At 42.7% G+C, this 24,824-nt stretch overlaps 2 protein-coding genes across 8 annotated transcripts in view; both read right to left on the bottom strand.

Annotated features, from left to right (window-relative positions):
- The window catches only part of LOC127450924 (trinucleotide repeat-containing gene 6C protein-like), a 91,545-nt gene that overhangs the window by 28,041 nt on the left and 38,680 nt on the right, over nt 1–24,824 (bottom strand). For 5 of the 7 annotated variants that reach the window (XM_051715400.1, XM_051715399.1, XM_051715401.1 and 2 more), the window contains 2 exons: nt 21,528–21,842; nt 69–2,462 (listed from right to left, as the gene is read on the bottom strand). In XM_051715400.1, coding sequence (XP_051571360.1) covers nt 69–2,462; nt 21,528–21,842 — 2,709 coding nt within the window. Of the gene's footprint in view, nt 1–68; nt 2,463–3,757; nt 4,670–21,527; nt 21,843–24,824 lie in introns of those variants that run through there. The other 2 variants (XM_051715404.1, XM_051715403.1) reach the window with 2 other exon arrangements.
- On the bottom strand, nt 12,594–20,906 carry LOC127450935 (uncharacterized). Its single transcript, XM_051715440.1, has 2 exons — nt 17,609–20,906; nt 12,594–14,979 (listed from the first exon to the last, which is right to left on the bottom strand). Exons 1-2 carry the CDS (start codon nt 18,065–18,067, stop codon nt 14,728–14,730), a joined length of 711 nt encoding a protein of 236 aa, XP_051571400.1. The 5' UTR covers nt 18,068–20,906; the 3' UTR covers nt 12,594–14,727.

The following is a 24,824-nucleotide window of genomic DNA, read 5'->3' as shown; positions in this document are numbered from 1 at the left end:
CATTAAAAGGCCAATGACAGTAAATGAAAGTCTGTTTTGTTGAATAACATAGCCTGTAGTTTTCTTACCTGGATTAATGGGGGCTGTTCTAGTGTGAGTCGGCCCTGTTAGATGTGGGCCAGCGTTATCCGGAGAAATGTGGTTATTGTTTGAGTTTGGCCCTCCGTGGTTGTGGTTCTGCATGGGAGGCTGATTATGGTGGGGGTGATGATGATGGTTGTTGGGTACATTGTTGGCATTGCCAGGGCCTGGTTTGCCTTGCATCCCAGGGTTATTCTTGTCCCAGAGATTGACTGTCTTTTTGTAATTGCTTGGGTCACCCCAAGCTGAGGTACCGTCATCGATCTCCATCTTTCGTTGGATGGAGGGTGGAGAGGGCTCCTCCCATCCAGTGGGCTCTCCAGTGTGGTCAGGTTTAACACCTCCACCATTTCCTCCACCCCATCCAGAGCCACTCTGCTTCACAGAGCTAGGACCTCCCCAAGAACCCATGCTCGCACTGCCACTATTGCCACTGGTGCTCTCCTGAGGCTTGTTATTCCATCCTTGTGGTGGCACACTGGGGCGTTGTGCATCTCCCCAATTTCCTCCTACTGCCGGGGCAGGCTTTCTCCATCCTCTGGAGCCCTCATTCCAGCCTGGTCCTTCTCCCTCCCAGGAAGAGCTTGATGGGACATTTTTCTTCCCATCTCCAGGTTCACCCCATTCTCCTCCAGACCCACTTTCTCCATCAGGTCCATTTCCCCATCCATGAGATGGTTTGGGCACCTCAGCCCAACCCTGTGGTTTGGCCTTAGAATGACTGTCTTCCCAGGTAGGAGATTTCTCCTCAGAACCCCAAGTTTGACCACACTTCTGCAGGTTGCCTCCTGGACCTCCAGATGGGGTAATGCCCCAGCTTCCAGGACCACTGGAAGGTTTCTTGTTGCTGGTTGGATCTGACCAACCAGAGCCAGCCTGGGGTGACTGTATAGAAGTACCCCAGCCTGGTGCATGTCCAGTACTGGGGCAGGGGCCATCATTCTTGCCCCCAGAGTCAGGTCTGGATGCAGGGCCAGAGTTTAAGTTGGCAATACCAGAAGTTGGCATTGGTCCAGCATTGGCTGCATTTGAGGACGAGCCCCAAGCTTCAGTTCCAATGTCATTCTTGTGGTTGGAGCGTGCAGCCTTTTCTGTCTCCCAAGCTGTGTGCTGGCGCACAGGTGTCTGTCCCCAGCCCGTGTTGCACAGAACTCGGGGGTCCATGTCCTGGGCAGGCAGAATTTGGGGGGCCTCATCCCTTGATGAGCGGTCCCTTCTGCGAGGATGGCATTCCATGCTGTCACTGCTTCCCTCACTGGCTGGAGCATTGGCCCCACGGACCCAGGAATTGAGCTGCTGCTCTTGGGTGGGAGAGCCTGAAGAATCCCATCCTTTGGCCTCACTGTTGGAATGCTTACCCCAGTCTCCAGTTGAAGCAGTTTGTCCCCAGCCAGCTGTGACTGAAGCCCCTCCCTGTCCCCAGCTGCTCCCTGAGTCCCAACCAGAGTCTTTTGAGCCACTAACAGACTTGGCATCTCCATTACCCCAAACAGGTTCCTCCTCTCCATTGACCTGGGAGGCTCCTCCTGGAGGTTGAACAGATGAGCCCATGCCTGCAGGGCCAGCCCCCCAGTTGGGCAGACTGTGGCCAGTGCCTCTGGACTCCTGCTTAGCGTGATTTGGTCCATCAGTGTTAAGGTTCTGAGGTTCAGAGCTGAAAGACACATTCGTGGATGGGGTGGAGTGTGGCTCTGAGGAGTCACTGGGCACAATGCTACCCCATGTGGTGCTGCCATTGCCACTGCCACCATTACCTGCAGAATTTCCATTGGCACCACCTATACTGCCACTGCTGCTAGAGCCCTGGCTGGACAGAGTGCCCGGTGGGCTACAGAGATTAGGAGGATGAGGGTTGTTTCCTCCAGAGCTGCCGCCACCCACGCCAGTCCCTTCATGTCCCAGAACTGGCCAGGCAGAGGGGTTGGCATTGGGGTTTAAGTTCAAGTTAAAGTTGGAGGAGCCCCAACCCCTGGCTCCCATTGATGTGCTGGGGACTTCATTCTTCCCTTCTCCTCCACTAGCAGGAGATGGGCCAGAGCCCCAGCCTCTACTGGACCCACCCTGACTAGAGAGCAGACCTCCTGAGTGGCTGGCATTGGCTTTGCTGGGGTGATTGGCAGAGAAATGGCCTTGCTGGCCAGCTCCTGTAGCCATGCTCATGCTGCTTGTGCTGCTGACGTCACTGGTACTTTCAGTGTCCAAGGGGCATCCTGCAGGGGCGTAGCTTTCTTTGCATGAAATGGAAGGCCACGCCTCAGTATCACTCTTGTCAATAATCAATGGATCCCAGCCACCGCAGCTGTTAGTAGAGGCTGTAGAAGCACTGCGATTGGAGGGTATATTCTCATACTGGGCTGCCAGGCCACTCTGTGGGGGCAGCTCTATGGAAATAAAGAATTAAAGAAAAAGAAACAGAGAGAGAGAGAGAGAGAGAGAAACTATTTAAATACTATGCCTGTAATGTGTGTTAATTTTCAGATAATAAAAACAATTATAGGGGGACAGGATACCAAGACACACTGATAATAACAATTTTTTACCTTTAATATTACCTTTTTTCACTCTACTGTATATCCATACATTGTTTCAATTAATATTAATATATTTAGAAGTAATGCATAATAGATTTTGAAAAGCCATAAAACAGTTAGTAAAATATTAAATCACTTTAGAAATGCAGAGTTTAAGTTTTCAAATGCAAGTTCTCAAAATATATTTTCATAAATGAAATGGCATTACTAAAGAAACAAAATTAATTTCAATTAAAATTTGCAAGAACTGTTTGTTAGCTTGATAAAAAACAAAGTTTCTTGTGCAATGCACTAATTTTTTTCTTCTTCAGAAAAAGGTAGCTACTAGCTTGGGTCTTAACTTTAAAAAGAAAATAAATGCACCAGTTACTGCATGGTTCACATGTATGTGCTAGCCTAGAGCCATAATTTTCCACTGCTGTCACCGCAAAAAGCCTTAGCTCCCCAAACCACAACCATCTCCCTCTGCTGGCCTGACAGATTACAACCGCAGACTTTGCTTTCAAGAAATATGCTCATTCTAAATCTGACACATTGATAAAAACACTGAAAACAGTGCAAATGCCCACATATGGATACCTTGATCCTGTTGTGTAAATTAGTAGGCAAATGCTGCCCCGCTTCCTGGCACTGGATCAACTCTGTTGTTGTTGTTTTTGTGTGGCTTTGCATGCACAGGCATGTCTCAGACTGTCAGATCTTGTGCACACCAGGCTTTTCTGTCCCTAACCATGCAAAACACACTTTTAACTACAGGTAAGATAAAAGGAGTGTATGAGAGAGAGAGAGAGTAGTGTGATTCAGACACAAACACTGTCCTTTTGTAGAGTCACTGCGCAGTAAAGGACGCCATTTTATCAAATCTGAACTGAAGCCAAAAAAGCTTAGAGCTGCCTTCAACATCTCACAGTGTCTCGCTGAAGAAAGCTTATCAGATGAGCACAGCCAACCTCTACCCAGCATTAATCTCTAACACACACTATCATGCTTTAGGGATTTGCGTTTCATTTACAGTTATTTGAATGCTACACTTCAGAGAAAACAGCAGCACAGCAAAAAGCAAAGCTAAGGAAAAGCCTGTTATCAGTGTACGGAGAATCGTGGCATGTCGGAGGGGGTGGGGTTGCAGAGAAGCGGAAAAGTACCTGAAGACAGATGTCGCCCGACCATCCTGAGAAAAGCGCTAGGCTGGGTGCAGAGCGCTGGCCATCCCTGTTACAATATGTCTGCTGCTCGCAAGGCTTCTGAGGCTCATATTTGAAATGCTGCCAAGGAACTGCAGCTCTGTATGTGAGCGAGTGACCGCCCCATTCGTCCCACAAGGATTCGGCAGGATCCTATCTCTGTTCCCTCACTGTGGCTTTATTTATATCTACCTCTCTTCCAGATTCAGAGAGCAGACTCTCTCGATCTGTAGTGAGGGAGGGGAAAGAGGTTGCATGGGAGTCTGAAGGTTAATGCCAAGAGCATTTTGTTGTCCCATTAGAAGGGAGGAAAAACAAAACAAAAGGGGGATTCCTTTTCTAGTGTGCACCTCTCCTCTTTCATGCTTTCAAACTGTCACAAAACATTTAGCCGAGACCATTCAGGCTGCAATTAGCACTGCTGCTCACAATGGAACTCGTTGAATGGATGCACAAAAGCAACCCGGTTTCAGAGCATAGGCTGCACTGCAAGGAGTGTCCAAACACAGAAACATGCACACACCTCTGTCTTACTGATTTTTAAAGATATGTTTTACTTATAAAGGTATACTGCACCTTAAAATGGAACTATTCCTTTAATATTAGAAGTACAGTGGGTGTGCGCATTTGTGGCTCTGAATACCAGAGGTGCGGTCCCAAGTTTAGAGGAAAACAGCACTTGAATGGCTGCATGGAAAACAGGATAAACACACCAAATGAGGCTCACATGGAGGCGGGCAAGTGGCCAAGGGCTAAATGTCTCTGTAGAGTGTGCCCATACTATAATGATCCGAGAAGAGAAACAGAGAAAGAGAGAGAGATGAACAGAAAGCAAGCATGCTGGGAGGGCAGAAGTGATGACTCCAGTAGGAGAGAGAAAGAAAGAGAGAAATAGAGATAAAACTTGCAAAAGCACATCAGCTCCTGGCATCAAGGAGATCACTGTTTACAAATGATCCCAGCGCCTCCCATATAAACAATACACCAAAGTCCGAGGGGAACAGAATCTTATTATACTCAAACTCAATGCCATTTTTTTCAGCCAAACATGCAATGGTGTAATCAAAGCCTTGATTATCCATTTTGTATGCAAATGACCCTTTTACTGTATGAAAACCCCAAACAAGTAAATCTAAACACTGGCTTTGGATTTCACTACTTAAAGGGATAGTTCACCCAAAAATGAAAATTCTCTTATCATTTACACATCCTCATGCCATCCCAGATGTGAATGACATTCTTTCTTCTGCTGAACACAAACAAAGATTTTTTTAGAAAACTATCTCAGCTCTGTAGGTCCTCACAATGCATGTGAATGGTGATCAATTTTGTGGCTCCAAAAATTCACTTAAAAAAAACATAACAGTAATCCATGATTTTAGTGGTTAAATCCATATCTTCAGATGCGATCTAATAGGTGTGGGTGAGAAACATAATATTTAAGTCCTTTTTTACTCTAAATCTCCACTTTAACTTTCAATTTCAGATGTGAAAGTGAAACTAAATAGGCACCACATGTGAATTTCAGATGTAAACATGAAAGTGGAGATTTAGAGTAAAACAGGACTTTCATTTTGTGCTGTTTCTCACCCACACCTATTATAACACTTCTGAAGATATGGATTGAACCACTGGAGTTGTATGGATTACTTCTATGTTTCCTTTATGTGACAGCTTTATGTTTCCTTTATACACAGTTTTAACAAGGCAGAGCAGACCCTTAGTACACTAGAGCAGATGGGAATAAAAGCATTGCCTTACCATTTATTTGCTGAAACTTCACTTGGTGCAGAACAATCTGGAATAATATGAAACAATGCAACAGTCCCCTCTATGCAGCCTGAACTTGTTTAGAATGTTGAATCTTTGTGACAACTGCGCTGAAAACAATCTAGACACAGCGCAAAGAATGGAAATGAGCGCATGTGTCTCAACATTGAAGTTCTTTTTAAACTTGACATGGTGTTTAAAATATGCTGGTCCAACATGAGACGCTGAAGAAAAAGTGAGACACGGCGCAAATGTCAAAGACATTCGTCCAGCATATTAAACAATGGGAAAACAGAACAGACAAATGCAAAAACACATTTAGTGTGAATGGCCCCTAACTTGTCCGTTTGCATATGCGCGAAAAGCCTGATTATTTTTTCATTTATAACAAACCTGAACCCAATCCAAACCCTAAGTCCTACTTTAAAAACTGACCGAAACCCAGACCGAAACCCATGGGGTTCATGGGTCCCATCGGGCCCGGGTCGGGTTGCAGACCTCTAGTTTGTATATGTACAAATAAACAGTAGCAGTACTGTAGAGCTAAGAGCAGGGGGCTTTGCTGACGTTGCCGTTTGTCAGTTGTAAAAAGGCGCGGGGGGAGCGGGGGTGCCTGTGTGCATAAGAGTCTTATGCAACAACCATCAGGCTTGATGTACTACACCAGGCTCCAACACATCCCCAGAACAGGACATGACATCATAAAACAGACAACCACTAGAGACCACCAGTACTCAGCAGTAGGGGGCACCTTGAAGAGATGCAGAGATAACACATGACAACAAGAACTCAACTAACTAATCAAAAACATGCAAGACTGAGTGGAAAACAAGAATGGAAAAAGTAACAGTAACTTTTCAAAATAAGTATACAGATGAAGGTTACTGCTGGCAAGACAAAGACTGTTTTTTGGAGCCCTGCGCCTGTGTGTGCTCCATAAATAGAGCTCAACCAGTTTTTATATTTTAGGACCGATACCAATCATATTTTTATACTTAAAGGTATAGTTCACCTAAAAATGAAAAATCTCTCATCATTTACTCACCCTCATGTCATCCCAGATGTGTGACTTTCTTCTGCTGAACACAAACAAAGATTTTTTGAAGAATAGAACAGAATAGGATCTTAGCTCTGTTGGTCCTCACAATACAAGTGAATGGGTACTACAATTTTGAAGCTCCAAAAGCACATAAAGACAGCATAAAAGTAATCCATACGACTCCAGTAGTTAAATCAAAGTCTAGAAGCCATTCACTTTGAGAGAATTTTCATTTTTGGTTGAATTATTCCTTTAATTTTAGTTCACTAATTTGCTTACTAAGAACTGAAGACCTGATAACTCACTGAATTATAAAAGTGTGAATATCAGTATAAAATACAGTGCTGTGAAAAAGTATTTGCCCCCATACTGATTACTTCTGTTTTTGTGTTTATCTCTAAACTGTTTCAAAAATTCAAACAAAAGCTAACATAAAACCAAAGCTATCTGAGTAAACACAAAATACTGTTTTTAAATGATAATGTTATTTATTGAAACAAAAAATGTTATCCAATACCAGCTGGGCCTGTGTGAAAAAGTATTTGCACCCTTAGTTATTAAAACCCCAAATCTATGAAACTGCATTCATAATGGGGTTCAGCTGGAATAGACACACCCAGGCCTGTTTACTACCAGCCATTTTTAATCAAATCAAAACCTAAATAGAACATTTTCAGCAGCATGAAGTTGGCTAAAGGGTCTCACCCAGTAACACACTATGCCAAGGTCGAAAGAAATTCCAGAAATTATGAGGAAAAAGGTGATTTAAATACATCAGTCTGGGAAGGATTACAAGGCTATTTCAAAGGCACTGGGACTCCAAAGAACCACAGTGAGAGCTATTATCTGCAAATGGAGAAAACTTGGCACAGTAGTGTACCTTCCCAGAAGTGGCAGACCTTCCAAAATTCCTCTAAGAGCACAGCATCGACTCATCCAGGAAGTCACAAAAAAAAAGCCAAGGACAACATCCAAGGATCTGCAGGCCTCTCTCGCATCAATAAAGGTCACTGTTCATGACTCCACAATCAGAAAGACACTGGCCAAAAATGCCATCCATGGAAGAGTGGTGAGCGAAAACCACTGCTAACCCAGAATTACATTAAGGCTCATCTGAATTTTGCCAAAACACACTTGATGATCTTCAAACCTTTTGGGAGAATATTCTGTGGACTGATGAATCAAAAGTGGAACTGTTTGGAAGACGGGGTCCCGTTACATCTGGCATAAATCGAACACAGAATTCCACAAAAAGAACATCATACCTACGGTCAAGCATGGTGGTGGTAGTGTGATGGTGTGGGGATGCTTTGCTGCTTCAGGGCCATGGCGACTGTTAGTTTTCATTTTAAGAGGAACATGGTTAATTTAGGGTTTATTTTCATCTTCCAGATTTAAAATCAACATCGAGTCAACATCAGGATGTGATGTTTCCATACACTACAGTGCATCATCACGTCATCGGTCTCATAATTATTCATGAGACTTCCAGGCCTTAATGCCTGTTTTCACCAAATTTGTGACAATTTTGCGAGACGAAACTCTGAGAAATGGTCTATGGCCAGAGTCCGTAAAAAACTGAACTAAAAACTATTTCATTCCTGTACAGTAGGCAGTGCTATTGTTATACCAGTCTTATGTCCGCACCTTCAGCTGTTAGAGAGTAATATAATGAATGCTGTTAAAGCATGTATTTACCTAATTTGGCATAACTGTTTCATTATGTTCATTATGAGTTGGAAATATCGTAATTACGAGTTCCGAGCACATGAACGATCAAGTCGTACTTACAAGTGGGAAACTCGGAATTCTGGATGATACACGAGTTGCCGAGATGGGATGTTGGAAGGGGCGTGTCAACAGGAAAGATGATGGAAACGAATGATTTTGCAAAAACATTTCAATTTCTGTACTTTATTTTAATATTAATTTATGCATGACGGTCAACTAATGACTCACATTTTGCAGTTTGTTTTAGGCAAATTAATTAATAATTAATTAATTAATTAATTATTAATCATATATGTCATGAACAAGTAATGCAAGTGTATTCACATATATTTATTCACAAGTACAACAGAAAAAGAGCATTTGCCGTCATTCATTGTGTATTTGTTTAAGTTTGGCTTCTTCCGTATTTTGTTTCCCACTTGAATGTGTGACATGTCATTGTATCGAATTCCCAACTCAGAGGTACGAGCTTCCCAGGTCCACTTGAAGGCAGCAATAATCTGTTTTTTATGCGAGTGAGATGGTAAAGAGCGCTGTTGGATATTTATTTGCACATGTATTTTGCCACGAGTATATCACAAACGGACACCTGAAGCCAACTTTTCTTTTTATAATGCCTGGATAATACAACACAAGGTACAGTGATATAATTGCACGTGGAATAATGTACAATAGCAGGTATATTATAAAGTATGATGCATAGTATTAAAAGAATATAAAAGAATACCCTGGCTCTCGGTCTTTATTCAAATTATTGCAATACTTTGTTATATTACACTTGCAATAAAAATAGAAGTTTGGTTCTGCAATTTGTATGTCTACAGCAAAATATAGCATGTAAAGAGTCTTTTTCTGACCTCAGTGCTTTTGGTGTTCACAATGTAAGTGGACTTAAAAGAGGACCCAGTTTCTTTTTTGGTCCTCTTCACATTAATATGGTCTCAGACCCCTTGCTGTTCACACCACAGCTCCTTAAGAACTCAGACCCCACTGCAGCTAGGGCTGTTACGATTATGAAATTTGGCTGACAATAATTTTTCATAAATAATTCAGATTATTATGATAAGCTATTGTCATACAAATGGTCATACTTCTTAAGGTTCACGTATGCTTATTACAGATAGGCCTACACCTTAAGTAGTAATTTATTGATGTTTAATTTGGGGCTATATGATTACTTTTAAGGCTTTAAAATATATTGCATTTTTCATTAAAAATTATTGCACAGGGATACAATTACATAAAAAGTAATATTTCATATGTTATATCATTTATGAAACCCAGACAACACTGCCAATGATATTACATTATGCAATAGTAATAATGTATAAATTCTTCACTCTTTCACGTTATGTTAAGGCTCTCCGATAAAACTTACAAGCCCTTATTTAGTATGAAGGAAAACATTTGAAATTCTTTGTGCATTTGAAAATATGTTTCTTTATCTATCATCTCGAGAGTAATGGAGCAAGCAAGCCTCTCCTCCTGCGTGTCATTTACATTGTGTGTATGAGCCAAGAACATTTGCAATTGCGCAAATAAAATTAAAGTGAAACTATAAAAATCCTTGCTTGTATTTTCGTTAGAGTTTGGTGCGAACCTCCGTAGATGGTACGCTCATCAGAGCACTTTAAAGCGGTTCATCTTAACGCGCTGCTCTGCTCTGAATGCGGCCGGTCTGTTCATTTTAGGTGCTCATATAATACAACAAGAACGGAATGTGAAACACAGAAACATGTCATGGTAATCATGGTACATCTATATTCGCTTAAAATTCACATATGTGGACAGTAAATTGTGACTGGAATATACAGTATGTAATTCAGATATGTATGGCAAGCCATGAGGTACTTGTGTCATAAAATGCAAAGCTGACTGGTACCTCTTCGCTTTCACATCGCACAAATCAATCAAACCACAAAAGGACCCACAAACGAACCGTACTCACACCACCTCCTGAGGTGGTCTGAGTAGGGTTTGCTTTTGGGCCCTTTTAGTGGGGTCTGAGACCACTTGGGTTGTTCACAAATACACGTTATACTGCTCTGAGTGTGCTTGGAGTGCTCAAACAAACTAGGTGTAAAAACGCCCTAAGCCTCACACACAAATGCTCTCAACCCATTCATCCTTAATGTGAGTGTTAACCGATCTAAGCACTTATATTTTTAAATCAACGTTGTGGAATAGGTCTCAAATCCTTAAAGTGCTTGTGTTAACCAATATAAGCAAGTTTTTTTATTTTTATCAGCGTTGTTAAATACATCGCAAATGTTATTCAAGTGCAAAAGCGCATTCGCATACTGTATATTTTCAATACAGATTACAACAGCTTGGCATTTATTTGCACAGTAAATTACAGAAATGAAATGACCAGTGTATTTCTGTGTAATGTATTTTGAGGTAATAATATATAATATAATTGTGTACTTTGTTATGCCTAGTCGTGAAAATATTTAATACTGTTAACTGCATTAGTTAAACAGTTTTATTCTCCCTCCTTTTCCCCTCAGCTGCTGGCCATGGCCACTTTCCCTGGCATTTATTTTAAAACTGTGGTCAGAACTCAACTGTGCTGGCATTTGCTTTGTACTTCAATAACGTTGCATTCTAAAAAATACACAACGATTTTTACATGTTGCATCGATGCATCGCATCATTGATTATTTGATCGATACATCGATCATATATACTTCTACAACTTCAGAGGATGGCAGGCAATGTATTTCTTTCCCTTGGAACTGTTTACATTAGACTGTCTGTGTGACAACTGTAGGAAAGACGAGGGGAGCAAAAGAGACCAGCTAAATGAATAAAGGTTCTGTGCTACTGCTGCTGCTGACTTAAAGCAGAGCTGTGGGCCATTCGGCTGTATTCCAGTGGCTTCCTGTAACAACACACACATACAGAAGGCTGGGAGCTCTTATTACTCACTGGGCTCTCAATGTACATTAAGCAATATCCAGTGGAACCACATCTCTGTGCACGTGCCGGCTCAAAACAAACCCAAAAGACAAACTCAACCAGGAGCATGAGATAGAGAAAGAGACAGAGATAGGCAGGAGCATCCAGGAAAATAAACACATAGAGAATTAGAAGAAATGTGCAGGAAAAGTGTAGACATGTTTTAAAAACAGATTTCATCGAACTGCATTCTGGAATTGTCTTACTAATGAAGGATATGTACAGTGCTGCCTTAGAAATAGGTCAAAACAAGGTGTCTTATAAGCCTGCATATTCCATATATAGAATTTTTATAGGGATGTCCCAATTCTGATACCAGAATGGGGTCCGATACTGTGCTCACATACTTAAATGCTCCTATAACAAAAACTGATGCCGCAATATATCCTATTGTGATTAAACAGCAAAGGCTGTGATTTAATGAAACAAATATACACAATGCATGTGCTGTGTGCTTGAAAGTGAATGTGTGACACAAGCTGCGCATACACTAAAAATCAGGAGCATCACGTGCACTTGTGTGTAGTAGATGACAGAGAACAGAGTGCTCATTCACCTTGAACTGTGCAGCACATACACTACATATTTTATTTAATCGGCAGCCTTTTGTGGTTTAATAATCAGTCAGATCGAATTTTGTAAAAAAATATAATTTACAAAAAAATCTGTGAAATTTGCTTCACTTAAACAGCTAAAATGATTTTTTGATTGTCTTTTGAGTAACAGTTGCTGAAACACAATAAACACGCTGTCCTCAAATCATCAGCCTCACAGTACTGTATTTGAATAACATGACAATAACTTCTGACTTCGGCCAGTAAGCAACCACCCAAAACACTTTAGCAACCACATAGCAATGCCCTGGAAATCATCTACAACACCCTAGCATTGCTAGGGTTAAATGCTAGGGTTCTGCACAGGCAAGCACATCACATTTTCTTTAGGAAATGTAAAAACACACCTATGATTCCTAAAAATGTGGTCTGGTAATGCAGTTCACAAGAGTTTGGAACAGAGCCTTGGTCTTACTACTAACTAGAACTCCAATGCTGAGAAGATCCCAGTGTGACGGATCTCAGAACCAACTAGGCCTACAGTGTACCACACAATTTCTTCATATCATAAACAAGAGTGGATCAATACTCAGGAAGAAGGGTCTTTCCATGGAAACCTGGTAGGGGGCTCCTCTGATTAGCATGGCATATAAGTGGGCCATATATACGTACGTATGCCATGCTAATCAGAGGAGCCCCCTTCTGAATCACGCATATTACTGAAAGCTGTGAATCACCCCTGCCCACAGAGCTGATCATCTGCCATTTCTCTCTTTTCCTTTCTAGCTCTCTTTCGCTCCGCCACTGCAGTCGAGAAGCCACAGACACACAGCAGAAGACTGCCAAGTCCACGTCCAAACTACAACAAACTTGCACACCCACACGCCTCCAAATACAGGAAGCAGCATAGCACAGCTCAGCAAGTCAGTTTCTCTACACCTAGTCGTTTTTGTCTGTAAGACTGAGGCATCACAAATACAAGCATCCACAACTAGCTGTTATACACATATACATATGAATGAGTCCATAATCACTGATATACCAAACAGACCCTGATTAAATGTCAACAGGAGATTTCAACAGGACACTGTGTGTACGCGAAATAGATAAAACATTTTTTTAAAACCAAGAAAGTGAGACACATCTCTTGTGGAGCAAAAGGGGCAGTTCACACAGGATGTGTATGTTGTGTTAAACAGCTAGATGAAGCTCAGCAGAATGGAACAGAACTCACGGGTCTTATGATGTGTTTTTAAATGTTTTAACAACTACTTGTAACTTAAAACAGACAACAACAACTTATCACTTCTGGTAGTAGCAGACCTTGTAATATAATTTCCAAAATGGCAGCCTTTGCAATGTGATGCAAAAAGGGTTGGGAGGGTTACTTTTGAAATGTATTCCACTACAGATTACAGAATACATGCTGTAAAATGTAATTTGTAACGTATTCCATTAGATTACACAAGGTCAGTAACGTATTCTAAATACTTTGGATTACTTCTTCAGCACTCGTAGATTTTTTCACTTGTTTTGACTATAAAAACTCTGCCAGAACAGTAAGACAAAATACACGTTATAAAATACATTCTCTGAAAAACCTAAATATCTTATGCAGTGTTGTTTCTAAAACAAGATAAATCAAACTGATCTTGTTTTAAGGATTTTTAGATATTTTTACAGGAAAACAATACAAAAATTATCAAGAATATGATTTTTGCCCTAATATCAAAGGTCTTACTAGAAAAAATAGAAATTATGATCTAATGTGAATTTTCTTGATAAAAAAATATGATCATGCCTTGTAACATGTGCATGTAAAATGGCTAGAAATAGCATTTTAACTTAGCGTAAAGCTGACAATTTACACAAGGTTTATTTCTATTTCTTCTGCTCCAAACTTACTTCTCTCTCTGCTCGTATGAATGTAACACATCATAAGAAAGTGTTTCACCGCTGCTCAAATGCACTTTGGATCACATAATTTATATGTATAAATGTTTTCCATCTGAAAGGACTAAATATTAAATGAAACAAATGACAATAAAATGCAAAGTAATCTCTTCAGCAATCAAAATACTTTTTGAATGTAACTGTATTCTAATTACCAATTATTAAAATTGTAACTAGTGGAATACAGTTACTTATATTTTGTATTTTAAATACGTAATCCCGTTACATGTATTCCGTCACTCCCCAACCCTGGATGCACATGTCTTTTTGCTGTGAAATCTTTGCTAATTTTGATAAAGTAAAAGTAATGTTTATGTTGTAACTGATATTTTAAAATGATTATTTGCTGAATAGAAGCAACTAGTTCTTGGTTTAAATTTCATACATTATTTTATAGAAAAATCATGTTGAATTAAGTGTAATAAATATGATACAATTGGCTTTTGAGGTATCTCTCAATCATCATTACATTACATTCATGCCCACCACAATAAAAAACAAAACAAAAAACAACAGAGCTTTGAAAATAGTAATATAATTGTAACAAAGGTTCAGGTTGGGCAGATAAAGGAAGAAGCGGGAACCAGTTTCCACAGTTCACGTGAGTCCGTTTTATTCACAAATAACCAGCAATCGCTGTTCAGCTTCACTTAAAACATAAAACGGCTTTTCAGCATCACTCAATACAAGACTCTCTCAGGGGTCAGACAAGAAGACTCTGGTCTGTCTGTCTCTTTCTCTCTCTGTGAACTGGCCGTCTTTTTATCTCCCCCGACTCTCACTGTGAACATAGAGATGGTAATTAGTCTTGAGCTCAACCACGCCCTCACTTCCACATAACAGTCTGGACTGCCCACTCCGCCCCTTTCTGCAGAAAGTCCGTGACATCCATCTGTCCCCCCGGTCTGTGGACCACCTCAAACTTAAATACCGTTGGTATCCTTCATGCGGTGGAGCCATTGGAGCGGGGCGTGGTCCGAACAGAGGGTGAATGCTCGTCCCAACAAATAGTAGCAGAGAGTGAGGACCTCCCACTTGATGGCCAAACACTCCTCTATGGTACTGTACTTCGTCTTTCTCATAGAGAGCTTTCGACTAATGTACAGCACCGGGCACTCCTCCCCCTCCACCACTTGGGACAGAACAGCACCCAGCCCCCTGTCCGATGCATCTGTCTGTAAAACAAAAGGGAGAGAGAAATCAGGGAAATGCAGAAGTGGCCCACCACAAAGTGCAGCTTTTACCTGCGTGAAAGCATGTTGGCACAGCTCCGTCCACTGCACCACGTCTGGAGCTCCCTTTTTAGTGAGATCAGTCAGCAGGCTGGTGACGTCGGAAAAATTAGGCACAAATCTTTGATAGTAGCCAGCCAGTCTCACCTCCTTTTTGGTCTTGGGTCTCGGGCAGGTCGCAATCGCTGCGGTTTTATCAATTTGAGGTCGCATCTGCCCGTGACCCAAGTGGAACCCCCAGATACCGTACCTCCACCTGCCCAATTGTGCACTTTTTTGGGTTTGCTGTGAGCCCTGCTCGTCGCAGTGACCTCAGAACCGCCCTCAGATGCTGCATATGCTGCTGCCAATCATTACTATAAATTATGATATCATCCAAATAAGCAGCGGCATACGCAGCGTGCCATCTGAGGATTTGGTCCATAGGATGCTGAAACATAGCCGGACCCCCAAACCAACCAAACAGGAGGGTCACAAATTGGTGTAATCCAAACGGTGTGGACAAGGCCGTTTTCTCATGGGACATCGGCGTTAAGTGGATCTGCCAATATCCCTTTGTCAAATCCAGTGTCGAATAAAAGCGAGCTGAGCCCAACCGACTGAGCAGCTCATCAATACGAGGCATTGGATAAGCATCAAATTTCGACAAGGCATTGACTTTTCTATAATCCACACAGAACCGGACCAAGCCATCACTCTAAGGTACCAGAACCACCGGGCTGGCCCAATCACTGTGGGATTCTTCTATTACGCCCATATCGAGCATGGCCTTTAATTCTTCCCGTACTACTTGCTTCTTGTGTTCGGGTAAGTGGTAGGGACAACTACGTACCACTACTCCTGGGGTTGTCTCGATGTGGTGTTTTATGAGATTAATGCGGCCGGGGAGAGGCAAGAACACGTCAAGAGAAATAATTTTGCAACCTGGCAACCTCCGTACATTGTGAAGGCGAGAGGTGGTCTCAGCAAGGGACTGGGGTGAACTGACTGGCTTTTAGACTCAATTCTGGGCCGAGCTCCTCCCTCTCCGGAACTACCGTCGCCAAGGATACGAGGATCGCCTATTTCCTTGGTTTTAGTAGGTTGAGGTGGTAAATTTGACGAGCCCCACCCCTATCCGTACGTACTACCTCATAGTCGACATCCCCAACTTGCCGTGTGACCTCAAAGGGCCCTTGCCACTTTGCGATTAATTTAGAGCTCAATGTGGGCAGTAATGCATGTACTTTATCTCCCGGTGCAAATTCCCGGAGTTTTGCTCTCAGGTCAAGAACGTATTGAATTTCATTTTTGCTTTGTGAAGGTCCCTCCTCCCAATTTTCCTTCATGACATCTAACACGCCACGGGGCTTACGCCCATGTAACAATTCAAATGAGGAAAACCCCGTGGAGGCTTGCGGGACATCTCGTACTGCAAATAACAGGGGTTCGAGCCACCCATCGAATCATATTTTTTAAGGTCTTATTAAATCATTCGACCAAGCCATCCATTTGTGGATGGTACACGCTTGTACGAATTGATTTAATACCTAATAATTCATACAGCTCGCATAGTGTACATAACATGAAATTAGTGCCCTGATCAGTGAGGATTTCTTTCGGAATCCCCATTTGGGAGATTATTCTGAAGAGTGCCTCTGCAACACTACTTCCGGGTATCACATTGCATAGTCCACCAGAACCAACACAAAGCGATGCCCGTGTGCTGACAGTTCTAATGGCACCACGAGGTCCATGCCAACTTTGTCAAAGGGAACCTTGATCAACGGAAGAGGGCACAATGGCACTTTTGGAGTGGCCGGCGGATTCACCAGCTGACATTCACGGCATGTCGCACACCACCGACTAACATCCCCGTGAATGCCCGGCCAATAGAAATGGGCCATGAGACGGTATAGTGTTTTCCCCAGTTCCAAATGACCCACGATCGGAATATGATGAGCTGCCTGGAACAACATTTCCTGACGGCTCCTTGGTACTAACAACTGGGTTGTATCTCCTTTTGTTTGAGCATCCTGCGTCACTCAATACAACCATCTTTTATAATTGAGAAATAAGGATATGTGAGTGCAATGCGCAGCTGAAGGCATTGACATCAATTAATTTCACTTGGTCAAACGCGTGCTTAAGAGTCTCGTCTCACGTCTGCTCCAGAGGGAAATCCCCGACGGGAATTCCCCCTCCCTTACCTCATCCTGACGTGGAGCTGACATAGATGGCCCCGGCTCCGCCTCCCCCATCAGCGCATTGCACACCCCACACCGTCCCACTATATTACAGGACCCATCCACACACAACCCCTTTAACAATTTGGGAAAAGCCGGCCAATTAGTACCCAAAATTAGTGGATGGGTGAGGCAGGAACTAACCACAGCCTCAATGCTATGCTATGCCCGAAATAGAACAGTGACGGTCACTGCAGGATAATCGGAAATATCTCCGTGCACACACACCTCACCTTGACCCGATTATTTGAATCCAATGCCCCATTTTGAACCAAGCATTGATGAATAGAGGTTTGGTTACAACCTGAATCCACCAAGGCTTGGTATGTACCCCCACTAATACTCACAGGCATTTGGTACGTCCTGGCTCGATCGGGGGCAGCCTGTGGAGTGTCGGGGACCCGTATCACCTTCCCCACCTCCATCACCAGGCACTGTTCACGGACATGTCCCGGCTCACTACAACTCCAAGAGACTGGCCCAAACCTCATGCCCACACCAGTGGCGGCAGCTTCCCCCACCTGAGAGGAAGAATGGGTAGAGCCAGGGGAGAGAGAGACAGGAGTGTTAGCACACCCCCTGAGGCCGGGGCACTGATTGTTCCACTGTTTCTGGGGGAATGGTATAGGTTGGAAAGAAGGAGGGGAGGGGGAGGGACAACAGGGAACGAGAGAGGGGCTCACAGCCCCCGGGTACGACGCTAAATGGTCCTTCGCCAACTGCACTGCTTCATCCAGTGGTCTGTGGCACTGGACCCACTCCGCAGTTCCTTTCGGTAGTTTGGCAATGAATTGTTGCAATGCCATGAGATCGATGACAGCCCGACATCGCTGGGCTCCTTGGCTAGCACCCACCGCCAGTAGGCATCGCAGAGCTGTTGAACGAAGGCAAACGGGCGGTCGACTTTACTCTGTGTCAATGTTCGGAACCACCAGTGATGCTCTTCGGGCCTGCGGCTGACCCACTGCAGGATGGCTTTCTTCAGCTTAGGGTACCTCAGGAGGTTGTCGGCCGGGAGTTGTTGGGCCGCGAGTTGGGCCTCCCCGGTCAGCAGCGGTAAGAGGTGGACTGCCCATTGCGCCCGTGGCCATTCCAGAGCTTGGGCCATGCGCTCCAGAAAAGCCTCCAGCTCATCTTGCGCCCCCATCTTCGCCAGCGGCATATGGGTGTTTGCTGCTGCTGGGGTCGTGGCGTCCTCCTCTTGGCCTCGAAGGAGTGCCTCAAAGCGCTGTTGCTGCTCCGCCTGCAGATCCATGTGGGCCTGGTGTTGCACCTGGTGGATGCTGGTGAGGGATCTAAACAATTCCTCTAGTGGCGAAGACGACTCCATAGCAGCGTATCTTCCTCCTTATCCTGGGTTTTGGTACCAGTGTAACAAAGGTTCAGGTTGGGCAGATAAAGGAGGAAGCGGGAACCGGTTTCCACAGTTCACGTGAGTCCGTTTTATTCACAAATAACTAATAATCTCTGTACAGCTTCACTCAAAACATAAGACGGCTTTTCAGCGTCACTCAAATAAACAGTCCGCTTTTCAGCTTCACACAACACAAGACTCTCTCTCAGGGGTCAGACACGAAAACTCTGGTCTGTCTGTCTCACTCGCTCTCTCTCTCTCTGAACTGGCCGTCTTTTCATCTCCCCCGACTCTCACTGTGAACATAGAGATGGTAATTAGTCACAGTTCATCTCAGGTGGATGTCCTTACCGCTCTCTCCCCAGATGGGCACTCCACCACGCCCTCAACTCCACAAAAATATAATAGATTTTTATTTATTTAATTTTTATCCAATTTCTCCCAATTTGGAATGTCCAATTCCCACTACTTAGTAGGTCCTCGTGGTGGCGCAGTTACTCACCTCAATCCGGGTGGCAGAGGACAAGTCTCAGTTGCCTCCGCTTCTGAGACAGTCAATCCGCATATCTTATCACGTGGCTCATTGTGCATAACACCGCGGAGACTCCGCATGTGGAGGCTCATGCTACTCTCCGCGATCCACGAGAGTGAGAACCACTAATCGCAACCACGAGGAGGTTACCCCATGTGACTCTACCCTCCCTAGCAACCGGGCCAATTTGGTTGATTAGGAGACCTGGCTGGAGTCACTCAGCACACCCTGGATACGAACTCGCGACTCCAGGGGTGGTATATATTTAAAGTGGGAACTAATATTTATATGTATTTGTATTCATATTTATACTTATTTGTATTTCATGCAGCCTGCTCTGCCATTATAAAGATCTCATTGTTTTAAATTACAAGCTATTATGATGTCATCTTACAATAACCTCCTAAGAGACCCAAAAAAAGGTTTTGCAATTTTGCTTTTTTAAGTCAATGTATTGTTTGGTGCATAAAAAGCATATGATAATAATTGTTTTGGGAAAAAATATTTCATTCATATTCGATTTGATGTGCTGAATTGTAATGTAATTTTCTATAGACCAAGGACAGGATGTTTTTATGGCTAAACCCACAAACAGATATCTCTGAAAAGTAGGTATGCACCAATCAATAGGCCACTGATCTTGATCTGCTGATCTTCATCTTAAATCTGTGAGCAGCCTGATCGTGGCTAGATTCAGGGCCAATGTTTTTTTATTGCAGCACACATGAAATCACACATACACTGCTACTCTAATGAATGAGCACTTGCTCAGCCCTCGAAGCATAAGATAGTGTTGCTGGCAATTCCAAGCATTCACAAATTTACACTTTTCAGACATGCTGGAATTTAGATTAATATGCTGGTTTGTTTTAAAAATGTGTATGAATTACACGTGTATGAATATTAGGGTGCCCGATTTCAAAAGTCATTATAGTAATAATACAGACTCGCTGTTCAGTTTAACACGGATAGGATAAAGATACCGCAAATGGACGTGAAAATGAATTAAACAAATAACAAATAAACTGGTTCTGGTTAAATATCTGAGTACGCAGGATGTAACGTGAGTTGCGTCAGACAGTGTGTGGAGTGACATAGACAGTTTGAGCAATTATCCCTCCAATAAGCATGCTCTTGATATCAATGAAAAATGGCCGCACTCAATCAGTCACTTGCCCCAGTGCTATTTTGTAAAAACCCAAATTTAAATCAGATATATGTTTGCCACAATACCACTAATAACAGCAATAACAGTTTAACCTTCAATAACGGCACCACGTCTTCACGCAGTTGCTTAATTAGCGTTACAACAAAACACCAAAGACTGTGAATAAATCATGGACACTAATGATTTCGCACTGGAGCAGTTTTGGAACTTGTAATGGATATTTCTCTCTTATTTTTTAATGTATATCTGTTGTGTGTGATGCCCTCATTGTGCTTACTGGTTGCCAGTATGTCACAATGATCTTTGATAGTGACAACAGAACTATTCATAACTGTTTAAAATTCAAATAAATGTTAGCATTTCACTATTAATGTAAACTGAATGTAATTTTACTGTGTGGGGCATTAACATATAACCTTAGCATTTAACTTGCAAATGTGTGGAAAGGGCACTGTCAAAAATAAATATCGGTAATCGGATCGTTATTGGCCGATCACAGTGTTAAAATATTGGTGATCGGAATCTGCCACAAATTTCCTGATCGGTGCATCCCTACTGAAAAGCCCAGGGTGTCCTCTGAAGATACCCCAAGATTTACTACTGCAGCATGTATGGGCTAAAAGAAACTTAAATAACAAAAATCATATACAAAAATGTACTGCTGGGTCTCAGGAGGATAATGACCTTGAAAGCCTGATGTATCAAATATGAAACAAATAAATATAAAAAAACTCTACTCCCCCCCCCCTTATTTTTATATAAGTTAAAAAAAACAGGCAAAGAAAGCATAAACTGTGTCTTGCCTTGCGAAATACAGGCCTAGATGGAATAAGCAGACCTTTTTCACATTTTCTGTTTTGGAGGAAAATCTGCAGAATGGATTTAAACATGATAAAATATGAAAAATGGAACTAGAACAACTGCAATCCTATTGGTAGCAGAAAGCACAATCAAATTAGCCATAAATATTAAATAAATGAACATACAAGGGGGCAGATTTCTGCACGTAAAGATTCCGTAAAGACACACAGTGCATTGAAACTAGCATCCAATCCATCCTAACACCCCCACCAAAACCAGCTCTCAAGCCTGCCCGCAATATTATATCATAAAACAAGAAAACAGACCACATAACCAGTCACCGAACTATAGGTGACACAGAGGCCTTGAATCTGACTCAGGCTGTGGCACGTAGATCATGGAGAAGCTGACCTGGGTGGGTATGGCAGGAAAAGGGCTGAGACGTGGGGCTGGAGGAGGCTGGCTGTGCAAGTGCCGGGCTCCCGGTGGGCAGAGGTTGGCCCCGCTTCAGTAGCTGCTTGTGTTCATTCTGACGGAAGCGAGGGGGCACCTCTCTGGGAGGGTAGCGTGGGGCTGCCGACTGCTGCTGTTGTTGTTGGTTGCTGGAGGGTGCACGCTTGCCATTGCCACCAGTGCTGCTGCTGGCTGAGGACACGGATGGGTTGGTGGCAGTGCTGGGGTTGGTGGGGGGAGGAGAGGTGGGGCTGGGCTTGGCAGAGTCTGGCACTGTGGACACAGAGATGAAAGACAGCGAAAGATAGAACGAGAAAGAGAGAGAAAGAGGTGGGGAGAGGGAAGGATAAAGTTAATTTTAGCACATGCCATAATAAAAGCAAACAGGAAGTGGTGTCTTAAGAGGGGTGCCTATGAGAGGGTTCAGGGGGATAAGCAGGGACTGATGGGCATGTTACTACCTAATACAGCTGGTATAGACACAACGGGCTCACGGAGGAGGCGACTAAAAGACGCAAAAATGCTGTTTTTCCTAGCTTAATATGCGGAGAGAACTATAAGTAATTTAGATGTTGATTACCCCAAAAAGTGTAAAAATTGCAGCTCTGTGGTGCTATCAAAACATTGCTCAATTTGTTTAAGCATCCCGACCAGCCCTACATAGCAATATTGGCTCAAACAATGGCATGAGTTTGGGACGGAATCTGTTTGTGTAGCCAGTGAAAGATGAGAGGAGGGTTTAGGTTAACCTCTTTGAAAGCCTAATTATTTTTGCAATTCCCTTTTCATGACACAAGAGGCACAGAAATAACACTCTTTCCCTTTATTTCCTATATTAGGCTACTCCATGTGTGTTGTGGAGGAGGGAGAAACGGTTACAAAATTAGCAATCACAGAGTCAGATCCAGGCAGATCTCCACCTGAGGCAGTGGCAAAAATGAAGCACAGGGAGCAGAAACATCTGCGAGAATGAGTGGTGGACTTATGTAACACTTCTAACTCACAGACGGGGGAGATGCTTATTCTCCTGGGGGATAAACCACCGTCTGCCACTGGAGCAGGAAGCATAAAACGACTTGTTTGATAATTTTGGGTCTTGATTTTAGGAGCATTAAATTTTTTTTTTAAGTTGTGAAAGTTCGCAAACTATCAAGATTGTAGAAATATGGGTTTTGTTCACTTATGTATTTTCATAACAGAATGCACTGACATTGAAGGAAAAGCATTGATTTCATAGGCAGGCATAGCCGAGTAAGGCCGAACACAAAACTTCAAGTAACCGCTAAAAAATTAATTTCACTTAGTTACTGGGAGCTTCAAATGGCTCTTTCATAATGGAGGAAGCTTGTTTCATGTATAGGTGAGGGTAAGCGCAGAGACTCTGATTTAGAATCACAAACGCAACATTTTCCATGAATATTTCAGTTAATACAAGTTAAGTTCTATTGACTACTAAGACTGGGTACAAATATTGATTTTTCGATGCATCGCAATCTTCATTTGAACGATCTCGATATTGATTATTAAACCCCAAGATCGATCTTTTACTCTATGTGCAACTAGTCTACAACGTGAGTAAATAACTTGCATATGCGACCAAATTTAATGCTATGTGACTAAAAATGTTTGTGATTAGCCACGGGCTGGTAAATAATCATTTTTCACACGCCAGTGATTGAGTAGTATAGGAGAAGTTTAGCACCCAGATGTTGAGAGTAAAAATTTGGTTTGGCTTGTTCTATGCGTGACCAAAGACGAGATCCATGGAATCCATTTTTCACTGAAGTGACTCTTTTAATATCTTTTCTGTTTTTTACAGTCAGTTGTTGGACATCTTTGGCCATTGTGTCTTGACTCGCACCATTTATTTATTTGTTTTGCACATCGTCCCATGAACACTGCATTTTTAAAAACGTGTCACGAGACCTCTGTTCTATTCCTTTGCACTTACCATTGTAACTTTTCCATTGTGAGCACACAACTAACAACACCTTTTTTGTTATTAGCTTCCAGTGTAACTTCTTTTCCTTTAAAGACTAATTCTGCAGTAAGATGAGGGTTTGCAGTAATTAGGTGAACTATGCCATCCAGCATCCTTTGGTAATTTCTTACTGGCCGATAATGAGGCTAACATACACAATAGATTATGTACTGGAGAAGCCTGTACTTTACATGACAACATGAATACTGAGCTAGCATGAACATGTCTTTTCAATGTCTCCTTTTCTCTCTTTTACATGCATGTCCCTCCCCCAGTCATGGCCCCTTGCTCTCCTTCATGGCATGTTTGCAGCACAGACACTCTCCAGAGGCGCAGTCGTAGTACTAAGTTGGAGTCGGTGACGCCAATCCCTGATTAAGTCCAGCTCAGCCTGCCTGACACGAGCTGGGGCGACCAATCGCAACAGATTCCCCATCCTCCTCTCCTCCACGCGTGTCTGAGCCGACTCATTGTTCTGGATATGGATGTGTTACAGGAAGCATATGGTCTCCCTTAACACATAGATAATTTCTCTTGATTATACCGGAACTACCTGTATGTTCCATGTCTTTCACACATTTACCCTGGGAATGTGAAAAATGCTGCAGTCAGGGCCTTTTGATGAAGGGTATTCTAGAAGCTTCTGTTAAAACTGCTAGTGCTCGTCCAATCAAAATCCAGCATTGGTGAGGGGCGGTTTGAGAGTGTAAGGGGAGGGAGATGGGATGAGTTTTTAAATGGTAGAAGGGAGGGAGAGAGGAGAGAATCCAGCACTCTGAACACTGGACAGAGATACACACCACAAATCCTCAACCAATTATACCGTTATGAGATTCATCCAAACTGAAACACTTTAATTGCTCACCACTTTGCCGGGCTTATTTTAATGCTAAGTTGCTCTGATACACACCGTCACATGTACATGCATTAAGGTTACTCGCTTGGGACATGATACTGAGATCTGGCCAAACACTGGTGAAAGGAATGTTTTGGGTTCAATACAAGTTAAGCTACATGTGGCACAATGTCGAATAAAGGATGTTTTGAAATAATATTCTGTGTTAGTTTTATTTACAAAAGCAAAAATCATGGTTACAGTAAGGCCCTTAGAATTCAAGTACAGGGGGCAACCCAATAAATATTAAAATGAGGCTATACTGTTTCAAAAGAATAACCACAAGACTATACTGTTTCACAAGGATAACCATAAGATTAAACATTATACAGTAAGTGTTGGCTTGAGACTAGTGTGACAGAATTACTTTCTGCATTTG

This window comes from Myxocyprinus asiaticus, chromosome 13 (genome assembly GCF_019703515.2).
Source record: "Myxocyprinus asiaticus isolate MX2 ecotype Aquarium Trade chromosome 13, UBuf_Myxa_2, whole genome shotgun sequence".
NCBI classification, from domain to species: Eukaryota; Metazoa; Chordata; class Actinopteri; order Cypriniformes; family Catostomidae; genus Myxocyprinus; species Myxocyprinus asiaticus.
This window is presented reverse-complemented; position numbering and strand designations above follow the sequence as displayed.